This window comes from Tursiops truncatus, chromosome 8, assembly GCF_011762595.2.
Source record: "Tursiops truncatus isolate mTurTru1 chromosome 8, mTurTru1.mat.Y, whole genome shotgun sequence".
NCBI classification, from domain to species: domain Eukaryota; kingdom Metazoa; phylum Chordata; class Mammalia; order Artiodactyla; family Delphinidae; genus Tursiops; species Tursiops truncatus.
Window position 1 is genome coordinate 104577836 of NC_047041.1, and position 10929 is coordinate 104588764.

Below are 10929 nucleotides of genomic sequence, written 5' to 3' on the forward strand. Positions count from 1 at the left end.
TTTCAGGGGCGCATGCCCACCAAAAATAATGGAAGTTCAATAAATCCTTGCTGAAAGGATGGAGACAGCCCGCCACTAAGTCTTCAGTTCCATGGCCGTTTACTTGGGGCATGGGGTCCCCTGGCCCATCACACTCCTGAGTGGGCAGAAACAGGATCATATTCAGGTATCGCTCCAACCCTAGGGACCCAAGGCCCAGCTGATCTGGTAAAGGGCACCAGGGAGATGGGGCCGAAGCGCTGTCTCCACAGGGGCCCCCAAGGGTCACACCAGCCAGGGCCTCCATGTCAGGTGAGTTTAATCAGCCATCAGAGCTATGGAGAAGTTCACAGGCAAGGAGCGACTGTCCTTCTAGGGACACTGAAGTGAGCCCCTAAGTCCTGGTGGCTTGGACAGGCCCGTCCCTCTGGGGGCCTGGCCCAGCACCTGCACGGCTCTCGTGTCCTGTGAGAACTGAACGCAGTGCCCGCTTTTCTCTGCGGGATCATACTCGCTTGGGGACACGTTTCCTGGGCCGCAGACCGGTTCCTCACTTCACTCACCAAGGAATGGAGTAACTGTGGAGTTGGGACGACCTCACCAGTTACTTATAGGTTTTGATCTCTCCAAATTACGTCGTGTTTTCAGGTAGGGTGGAAGAGACGTTCTCCACGGTGCTGAGCTCAAATGAGAGCTCACAAAGCGAGTCATGCCAAGGTCACCTCCTCCAAGAAGGCTTCCTGCCCACCTTCCCACTCCCTTATCCCCCAGGCAGAGCTGAACGCGCCCCCCACCCCGCCTCCAGGCTCCCCACCCATCCCCCAGTGAGCCGTGCTCAGAGGGTCGAGGGCAGCCGATGGCCCACGCGGTCCACGCCTCCCCTGCTGCGGCCAGCACGGGCCCCTTCCCATAACGCCGACCGTCTCTGCCGCGGTCAGCTAGGTGCAGGACCGGTCACACAGACAGGCTGTGAATCATCAGGAAAGTGAGACTGCGCCTGGCTAAGAATAACTTAAGCAAGGCCCCTGACCCCCGCCGTGCTCAGGCCTGAGGTCAGCCACTTACTGCGACCGCTGGTACATCACTCAGCTCGGCTGGGAGCCCCAGGCCCCCATCTGCCGGGGTGAGGGGGGCAGGCAGCGACCCCACCTCATGGGCTTTGTGGACACTTCAGTGACCCAAGGAAGGTCAAGGCGGCCACGAGCAGCCACTCGGTAAATAAGACTTCTTATCCCTCCCTCCAAATCACTTCATTCTTTTCTCACCACTGGGTAGAGAAAAACAACAAGCTGAACATGAAGTAAAGCAAGCATCCAGGACTGGGTTCTGGCCTGTGGGTGGGTGTTTCCCACCACCCACCGCGGTGCCTCTGAGAGTATAGTTCCAACGTGGTTAAGTTCAGGTGGACTGATTAGCCTGCTTACTCCCAATTACTGATGTTCTAAAAAATAAAATGAAGTAACTTCAACTTTTTTTTTTAATAAAATTTATTTATCTACCTATTTATTTTTGGCTGCGTTGGGTCTTCGTTGCGGTGCACAGGCTTCTCTTTGCGGTGGCTTCTCTTGTTGCGGAGCACGGGCTCTAGGTGCACGGGCTTCAGTAGCTGTGGCGCACGGCTTCGTTGCTCCGCGGCATGTGGGATCTTCCCGGACCAGGGCTGGAACCCGTGTCCCCTGCATTGGCAGGCAGATTCTTAACCACTGCGCCACGAGGGAAGTCCCAAAGTAACTTCAACTTTTAAGTGAAATGGTCCTCTTCTCTCCCAAGTTAAGTCTGTCCAGGCAGCCAGACAGGGTGGCTATTACAGGCCACCCTGTATTCACCCTATGGCTGAATTATGTCCCCACAAAAATTCATGTTGGAGTCTTGCCCCTCAGAACCTAGAATGTGACTATATTTGGAGATGGGGCCTTTAAGGAGGTCATCAAGGTGGGCCCCAATCCAACAGGGCTGGAGTCCTTAAAGCAACACCAACACACACACAGGGACGACTGTGTGAGGACACAGGGAGAAGATAGCCGTCTACACACCAAGGAGAGGCCTCAGGAGGAACCGGCCCTGCCCACACCGGGATCTCAGATTCCAGCCTCCAGGACTGGGAGACAGTGAATGCCTGTTGTTTAAGGCACCCACTGTGCGGCATTCGCTATGGCAGCCCCAGCTGACTAATAATGTGGCACAAAGTATGCTGGGAGTTTCCGACAGGGAAGAGCAAGCAGGCCAGAGCGGTGGGAAATCTACGAGCCCCGGAAAGGGGGAGATCCAACAAGGTTAATATCCACCAGGACCAGGTGTAGGTGGACAGGAAGGGATGGGATGGGATGGGCTGGGGGACAGGGCAAGCAGGATACCTTTGCCTGCAAACAATGGAAGCCCTACCGAAGTGGCCTTGAACTAGGGCATTCATCAGCTCCTATAACCGAGGCCGGCAAGCACAGCGCCTCTCGGGGTCAGTCAGCACAGCTGCTCGGCAGTGTCCTCGGGCTGGGTCCTCGCTGGCTGGGCTCTGCCATGCCCAGGTCTGGCTTCAGCCACAGCTGCCTGCAAGCTGCCTGTCGTAATTCCAGGTGTCGCATCCCCACAGGACAACTTCCAAAAGAGATACCATCTCTCTCAAGAGTGATGTGACCTTTCCCAGAAGCCCTTGGGTGTCCTCCACCGTCTCATCAGCCAGAAGAGCAAGCTCCCCGGGCCCCATCGCTGGAGGTGGCATCACAGGAACAGAGTGGTTGTGACGCGAACAGGGGCTCTGTCTGTACTGTAATCCAGAACACCTGTCTTGGGTGACCAAGGGGTCCTGGAAACTGGGTCTCATCCTCCAAGAAGGAGCCAGGCTGGCACAGGTCAAGTCCGGTGTCCAGGGCCCCTGAAGATGACGGATGAGGCAGCTCGGCCCCGCGGGACGGGGGAAAGGAAGTGGCTGCCGGCTGCTCTGGCTGACACCTGGCATGGGAGAGGCTGAGCGGAGAGAGACGGAAGGGGTCGGGGGGAGTGAGGTTTGGGGCAGGAGAGGTCAGTGATAAATGCACGCGGTGGCTGGCCAGGGGCAGCAGGACCCGACCCTTTCCTGAACATCACGGGGCGCCGTCCTGTCGTGGTAGCTGCCTCCATGCGTGTTAATGAAACATGCAGACACAAACACAACAGAAGGCTGTTCTGTGCGACCCTGGTACCTCAACCCCAGATATCACGGAGAAAGGAATGAATTCGCTAGATGTCGCATCAAAAATGGTCCCAGGGCTTCCCCGGTGGTGCAGTGGTTGGGAGTCTGCCTGCCGATGCAGGGGACGCGGGTTCGTGCCCCGGTCCGGTAGGATCCCACGTGCCGCGGAGCGGCTGGGCCCGTGAACCATGGCCGCTGAGCCTGCGTGTCCGGAGCCTGTGCTCCGCGACGGGAGAGGTCACAGCGTGAGAGGCCCGCATACCGCAAAAAAAAAAAAATCCACCCAGAAAAACGACAACAAAAGCCCCTCCATCCCACCAGCCCGAGATACGCGCTGCTGGTGTCTGTGACCGAGATGCACCTGAGGCCGTGCACCGCGTACAGATGGTGCCTTTTAAGTCCGGGCAGAAAACAGAAGAACTCACACTAGAAGGAAGGCTGCAGTAAGGCTCCAAAGTTTCTGCACACAGAACGGTGGCCTTAAAGGCTCCTCCCCTTGACCATTTTTGAGGCTGCAGAGCCCCACCCACCCGGGGACACAGGAAGAGCACGTCCCAGCTTCCTGGGGACAGGGCTGGCCTCTGCTCCTCTCAGCCAGACGCCCACGTCCATGGCCACATGAGAAGCCCCAGGGCTCCACGGGGCACAGCGGGGACCTGCGGGCAGGGACCCCCGAGACTGTGGGTGCGACTGTGCATTCCAGAGCGGGCACCAGGAGACAGGGCTGAAGTCCCAGCTCTGCCGCCCACTGCCCTTGGACCAGGCAGTCTCTTGGGCCTGTTTCCTAGTCTATAAAATGGGAATAACGCCTGCCTCATGGGCTCCTGAAGGGACTAAATAAAACATGAGAAGCAGGTCACAGCACTGGCCCATCTCAGGGGTCAATAAATGTCCCAGTACCCATCACTCCTTCCCATTAACCTGCTTCATGTCAACCCTGTGGCTCTCATTTTTTAAAAAACTGTCCCTCTGAGCGCTGACCAAAGCCCGGGGAGTAAAGGGGAGGTTTATCCTATCCAGAGCCAACCCGAGTCTAGATCCAGCCAGGCCTGCCAGGTGACGAGAACCCGTGAGCCAGGGGCCTGGACCCTGGCTGGACCAGAGAAGAGCAGCCCGGTTAGGGCTCTGCCAGGGCCGCGTTCACGCTGCAGAGCAGACAGGGCCCAACAAAGGACGGGCCTATGTGGAGGGGCCCCGTGGGGGGAACGGAGGCCACCCGGCAGACCTCGGGGGAAGGAAGCCCTTTCAGCGGCCAAGCTGGAACCCTCCCTGCAAAACAATGACTCCCCCATCATTGTTTTGCCTTTAATCACATTTTTAAACACTTAACATACGAACATCTGTTCCCTGATGTTTCGTCTTTGTGCGTCTGTCATCCTCAAAATGAAAGTCCGGAACCTTCTGCACTAATTTTAAAGTCGGGCTGGACGTTTAGTAATGAACAAAGCTGAAAAAACACAAAAGAAAAAAATGTTTTTTTAAATTAGAGCAGAAGTCTCTCTAGCTGGAGCTCCACTTGCCTAGGTCACCTCCCTTCAAGAAGTTCCCACACCTGTTCCCTACATGGTCCTCGGTCTCCTTACATCGACACACACAGGATGTGCTTTACTGACCATTTGTATGTTACCGGTGGCCCCTAAACCATTAGCGAAATGAGCCCCCAGGGCTGCCCCAGCTACATCTGAGAAAGGCACCCCGATCAAAAAGAAACACACAGGACACAAACCTGCTTAAATTTCCCTCTAATTCTGTCTAGGTCTTCATGAAGTTTATCATAAGTAGGGTCATCATAAGGGAATTTCTGAATCATTCCAAGCAGCGATTCTAAGACCTTCATCTTTTTGCTGTAAAACACAGAAATAAAGACTTTTGGTCCTTTGCACACAACAGGCTCAGCTTACGTAACAGACGCCGCTCGACGGCTTTAAAGTGCTGGTGCCGAGCGTGCCTGGCCTCAGGGCTGGTGACTAACTTTGTCATCACACGAAACAACCTTTACTCACCTGCCAATGTGAGCCCGCCCGCACCCGCATCTGGACGTCAAGAGCGAACTGACCTTACAGGGACGGCTCCATCCGGACCCAGCGGCCAAGGCAACACCGACAAGCACACCGACCACCGGTCCGCAGGTCTGACCCCAGAGCGGACAGAAGCAGACGGGAAAGAGTGCCGGGCACAGCCTTGCCTGCTCTGGACTTGGGGATTTTCCAGGATCTGCAATCTTCACGCTCACGGCCTCTGGGAGTTTAACAGCAGGTAAACCGGCAAGCCCCCTCCATCCATAGGGCAGAAACCAGTGGCCGGTGTTTGAGTTCGGCTCCGGCTCCCTTTCCCAGGAAGACGAGGAGCTCAGCTGGTGGGCGGCCTGGAGCGCAACCGCCCCGAGGCACTCAGGTGTTTCACATCTCTGAGCCTCAGTGTCCTCATCTGTAAAATGGGGCCTTAACGGCCACCTCCCAGGCTCTCAGGACGCTAAAGCCCAGAACGTGCTACAGAGTAGGGGCTCGATAAACGTCAGTCTCCTCGCTTCATCTGGGCGGGTGGGTGCCCTCTGGGTCACAGGTAAGCGACCCTGCCGAGCCACCTTCCCCTCACCACATCTGATCCCCAGGGTGTCAGGAGCGTGCCAGATATCTGATCCCTGGGAATCCTGAAGGACTCATCCTTAGGATGAAGCAACGGCCATTCAGAGTGACCAGGGCCTGCTCACATCTGCGGCTTTTAAACCAGTTTAGAAGAACTATGATGGCCACCTCTTGGAGAAAACACAGAACTGCAAAAGGCCAGAGCGAGTGAAGTAAAGCAACAAAGCACTTGGTTCCCAGGGAGTTGCAAGGCAGATGCCAACACGCGGGAAACGGCTGAACCTGCCACGGAACAATGACTACCACCCACTCCCAGCTCTGCAAGCAGCGACGGGTCATTCCTGCCCTCCCCGGTCAGTGAAGCTACTCCAGACACACCCAGCCCGTCGCACGGTCAAAGCCAGTGCGTGTCAGGAGGGTGTGACCCGCTCACGGCTGGTGTAAGGGAAAAAGCCTTCACCCGACTGCGGAAGGGGCAGAGGAGCGTCTCGGGGTGGGTCAGAAAGCTACGGTCACCTGATGGAAAGGTCGCCATCCTTCAGGCTGAGATACGGCTCTCCACACAGCTTCTCTGGTGTTACCGTTCCCTTAGCTCACTGAAGGGTAACACACGTGGCAGGTGTTTCTCTTTTAACATCCTTACTTGAAACATAAAGAAGCAGATCCTCGGCCCGCCTTCTACCATTTTTAGGAAAACTGTAGACTTAGAAGATCCAAAAACCATTGCTCTAAGATAAAGGGTTTTAGGCTCTGCCAGTGGGGTGGGGATGGCGGGGCGGCGGGCCACGGGCCCTCTGATGGATGGACCGGGGGCACGGCTTTAGGAGGGGAGGGAACCCCTGCCCTGGGGTGCGGATGGGCAGCCCCCAGGTGCGAGACCCTTCCCACCCAGTGCGGGCCCTCCGTGAGCCGCAGATCCCGGGGCGGGGAGAAGGGGAGGCTGCTGGAGCATTCCAAGTCCGTGCGCTCCACCCCGCCTTCGTGGACCGGGAGTGGGGAGCCACGCTCCGCTCCGACAGCCGCCCAGTGGCGCCTGGGGCTGCCAACCCCTGTCCCAACCTGACCGCCAGCTACCCGCCCACTCCCACTGAATCTTCAGAGGAAAATCTCCCCAAGACGGCCCTCGGCTGATGGACGAATCCGGTCAACTCCCACGCGCTCCGTGACGGGACAGGTCAGAGGGCAGGCGACCCCACAGTCACCCACACTGTCTTGAGCATCCCTGCTCTGACATTTCCATATGGCTGTGGCCCAAGTTCTAGAAATTCAAAATATTCCAAATAAGATGACAGGTCACGTGGACGGGGGAATGCCAGCTTCCCTGCTCTGTTACCCACTCTCCGGGCACCCCTCCCAGGCCAGGCAAAGCCACCAGACATCGAGATGATGCGGCGCAGCCGCCGAAGCCCAGTGTCGGCTCCCATGGGCGGCAGGACGGCCTTTCACGTAAGGGTGCGTTTCCAGCTTAAGAATGAAGACCGGGGGTGGGGACAGGGTCCCGGGGCTTCAGGAAGCAGCAACCAGCACGAGCACGCTCCAAAGGCTACAGACGGGCTTCCCCGGTGGCGCAGTGGGTGAAAATCCGCCTGCCAATGCAGGGGACACTGGTTCGAGCCCTGGTCCGGGAAGATCCCACATGCCGCGGAGCAACTAAGCCCGTGTTCCGCAGCAGCTGAGCCTGCGCGCCACAACTGCTGAGCCCGTGTGCCACAACTGCTGAAGCCTGTGCGCCTGGGAGAGGCCACCGCAATGAGAAGCCCGCGCACTGCAACGAAGAGGAGCCCCCGCTCGCCACAACTAGAGAAAGCCCACGTGCAGCAACGAAGACCCAACGCAGCCAAAAATAAAAAAATAAAAAAAGGCTACAAACACTACAAATAACAGCTCATGGTTACTTAGTGCTTCCAGGTACCCGACACCTGTGAAACACATGAAATGTGTCTCCAGGGAAAAGGCAGGGGGATCCGAGGACCCCTGGGAGGTAATAACAAGGGATGTTCACCCAACACCAGAAATGCGCCCAGCGCTTTCTAGTTACTATTTCCTGTAAACCTCATGACAACGTTTCAGGTTCGGCCTGGTTATTTCTCCCTTTTACAGGTGAGGAGACTAACCGCCCAGGGCCAGAGTGAGCTATGAAACCGGAACTTCCCGTCCAGACACCGAAGAAGAAAGAAGGCTCAGCTTTACCTGTCTTTCTCAGTGGTGCAGCCGTGCAGGAGGCATCTCCAGGCAAGAGCAAAACCTTGGTAGCACCCGAGCTGTGAATTTACAAAACATTCAAGAGTGAAGTGACTAACCAACAGCTCTGCTTCATCTAAATATCAAGCTCTCAAAACAAGAAGGGGGCGGGGGCCCAGGGGGCAGCGGTGCTGCTTCTCTTGCTGCTCTGGAAGCACCCACTGGGCACCAGGCTACAGAAGTTGGAGGTCAAGTCACCAGCGGGGCAGCCAGCCTCCAAGATGGCCCTACTGGACCCCACCTCCCCACCCCTTGGTATTCCTGCCCTGTGCGGTCCCCTGACCGGATCAGGGTGACCTTGATGAGCAGAACACACAGGAAGAGGCAGCACGTGACCTCTGAATCTAGGCACTGACAGTGTCACCTCTGCCCTGCCGACGTGGGTCACCCGCACAGTGTCTCGAGGACACTCCAGCAGCCCTGTGGAGAGGTCCACGCGGTGAGGACCACAGACCCTCAGAATCCGTGTGAGACCCCAGCAAGCTGACTGCAGGCTGGCTGACTCGTAACTCCAGCATCCAGAGACCCCGAGCCGGAACCAGCCGGCTCAGCGGCTCCTGGACCACAGACCCTCAGAATCCGCGTGAGATAATAAACACTGGCTGTCTTACGCCCACGTGTCTTGTGCTGATTCGTTCTGCAGCAACAGACACCTAATACAGTCCTCACGGCCTCAGACGTTAGTGTTTAGGGCCAGTTATCCCCATAAGTGAGGGCCAATCTAGGTCGAAGGGCAGGAGAAAAGGGAATCAGGGATTTTATGGAATTTCAACAGAAATATAAATGGCATGTCTTCGCAAGACACAGGGTGCTCACTCTCTGGGGGAGGATTCAGCTGCCTTAAGACACAGGGCGGCACCGTGACACTCGACGTCCACTGAGGTGAGGGGGGACTTGTCTTCTCTTTCTCCGGCCCACCTGACTCCATCATCTCCACACAGCAACACCCTCTGCGGGCTCTGTTCTGAGACGACTTCTCCGTCAACGTTCTGTCTAGCCTACTGCCACGTGAAGAGGCCTGAAGTGGCAGCTCCACCACACCGATCATCAAGGCAAACTGTCAACAGTAAGAGAAAAGGATTCCTTTCCAAGTGGGGGGTCCCACTCACCTCAGATCCGATTTTAGCTCCATGTAACGTGCCATACCGTCTTCCTTCAATCATACCCAAACTACTTCCTTCTTCGTAGCCTTCCTGATAACCTTCCCCGTGAAACCTGCGACAAAGGAGAGGAAGCGTGAGCAAATAAACAGGAGAAAGAGCATTCTTCCTGCAAAAACTTTCCTCTTCCACATTACCCAGACCTAGCAAGACAAGACCGAGTACTGTAGAAAAAGAACAAAATGTAAGTCGGAAAACGTCAGTTCCAGTCTCAGCTCCACCCCTCCCCAGGCCTCTGCGTCTGGCAAGTCGCTGTAATTCTGGAAGCCCAATTTACCTCTTCTACAAAGAGGAAGGTGGGCTAAATCGGTGATTCCCAAACCTGGCAGAATATCGGAGACACACAGGAAATTGTCAACGATACCAATTCAGGGGCCTCACCCCTCGTATTCAGTAAGTCTGGAGGAAGGCCCAGGAATCCGCTTTGCAAAATCTCCCCGGTAACTCGTCTGCAGCCAGGTCAGCGAGCCCCAGTTCTGGGTCTGTAAGCTAGACTGCTTGGTCAAGTGCTTCAAAAAAAACCAAAACCTCTGCAACGTGTACCGGGCTTTCCATCACATCTCAGGAGACTAGCAAGGAGAAACGCCATCAGATGATCACAAAATGTACCGTGACCGTGGCGCCTGCAGTAGCATAAAGGCTCTGACTTTGAAGGCCCAGCAGTGTAATTGGCACCAGCATAACTTGCGGTCGCCGAAGTGAAAGGGGTGTGCTGGAGCGCCCAGTGAGGCCGAGAGGATAGCTCCCACTTACTGGCTGTGTGGCCCTGGGAGTGACCTTGCCTCCTCATCTGAAAGACAGGGTGAAGGATAGGATCCCCTTCACAAGGAGAGCTAAAATAAATAACTGGATACAACGCTTAGCTCAGCGTCCAATTCACAGCAAACTCCAAATAAACGTCAGCGACTGTTTACTGTTCACTCTCTTTCTTAACTGACATCTACTGATGTCTCAAGTGGGCAGGGCACTGGAAGACAGCCACAAAGCAACCAGCAGCTCCCCCGTCACAGCCCTAGGCGCTCCCCGGGGGCTCAAGAGGGAAAAGGAGGACGCCTGACACATTTAAGAGCATGTCCGTGAATGCTGCCTTATGTCCTACCACTGAGGAACAAGAAAAAGGGGCAGCGCCCAGATGGCAAAGGTCCGTCCCACCCGAGGAAGGAGCGTCCCTGGAGGGAGACAGTCACCAGACCGAGCAGATGCGTGAAGCAGCCCCGGACGGGGGAGGCGGATCCAGAGGAACAGCTGGGCACGTGGCGCTCGCCCGAGAGGCCGATGAGCAAAGGAGAAGCAGAAGCATCTCGGGCCCTCCCGCGCCAGCCGCCTTCTGAGCCACAGCGCGTTCCCCCAGGGCCCGGGCGGCCGCCGCAGCCCAGCGGCTGAGAGCAGACCTGCTCGGGTGGGGGCCCGGCCCAGCCCCCTACCCACCTATCATCCGCCATCACGACGGCGTCGAACATGTCCTGACTCCCGGCCATGGCGGCAGCCGGCCCGCCCCCAACCCCCGCCCCTCGAGCTCCGGTGCCAAGCGCTGCGGCCGCAGACCCACGAGCCTAGCGCACAGACGCACCGCTTCTGAGGAGGCGAAGTCCACTTCCGGGGGCGGCCGCGCGGCGCAGGCCGGGTAAGGACGGCACGCGGGAGGGCTCAGCACGCGCCGGCGCGGGGCCAAGCCGCGTGCGCGGCGGCGGCGCTGGGCGGGGCTGGGTCGGGACGCGGCCCCGCCCCGACGCCTCTTCGCCTCGCTCCGCGGCTACCGCCAGGGGTCAGCTGCTACCCGCCTGGAGCGTCCACCTGG

General features: G+C 57.3%; 1 protein-coding gene across 2 annotated transcripts; it reads right to left on the minus strand.

Annotated features, from left to right (window-relative positions):
- Positions 1 to 1455: 1455 nt before the first annotated feature.
- On the minus strand, positions 1456 to 10695 carry LTO1 (LTO1 maturation factor of ABCE1). 2 transcript variants are annotated; one of them, XM_033861347.2, is made up of 6 exons: positions 10560 to 10695; positions 9081 to 9186; positions 7921 to 7991; positions 4872 to 4989; positions 4484 to 4592; positions 1456 to 2940 (listed from the first exon to the last, which is right to left on the minus strand). In XM_033861347.2, the coding sequence occupies exons 1-5, from the start codon at positions 10607 to 10609 to the stop codon at positions 4524 to 4526; spliced, it is 414 nt and encodes a 137-aa protein (XP_033717238.1). In that variant the 5' UTR covers positions 10610 to 10695; the 3' UTR covers positions 1456 to 2940; positions 4484 to 4523. The 2 variants fall into 2 exon arrangements, with proteins under 2 accessions (XP_033717238.1, XP_004323477.1); XM_004323429.3 differs by lacking the exon at positions 1456 to 2940 and having other exon boundaries at positions 4437 to 4592.
- Between the last annotated feature and the right edge of the window lie 234 nt (positions 10696 to 10929).

Coding starts and splice junctions, on each gene's coding strand:
- LTO1 (XM_033861347.2), bottom strand. CDS start 10,609: ATGGCCGGGAGTCAGGACATGTTCGACGCCGTCGTGATGGCGGATGAT. Junction 4,990..7,920: donor TGCACCACTGAGAAAGACAG/GTAAAGCTGAGC, acceptor TGTGTTTTACAG/CAAAAAGATGAAGGTCTTAG. Junction 4,593..4,871: donor TTAGAGGGAAATTTAAGCAG/GTTTGTGTCCTG, acceptor GTGTTTTTTCAG/CTTTGTTCATTACTAAACGT.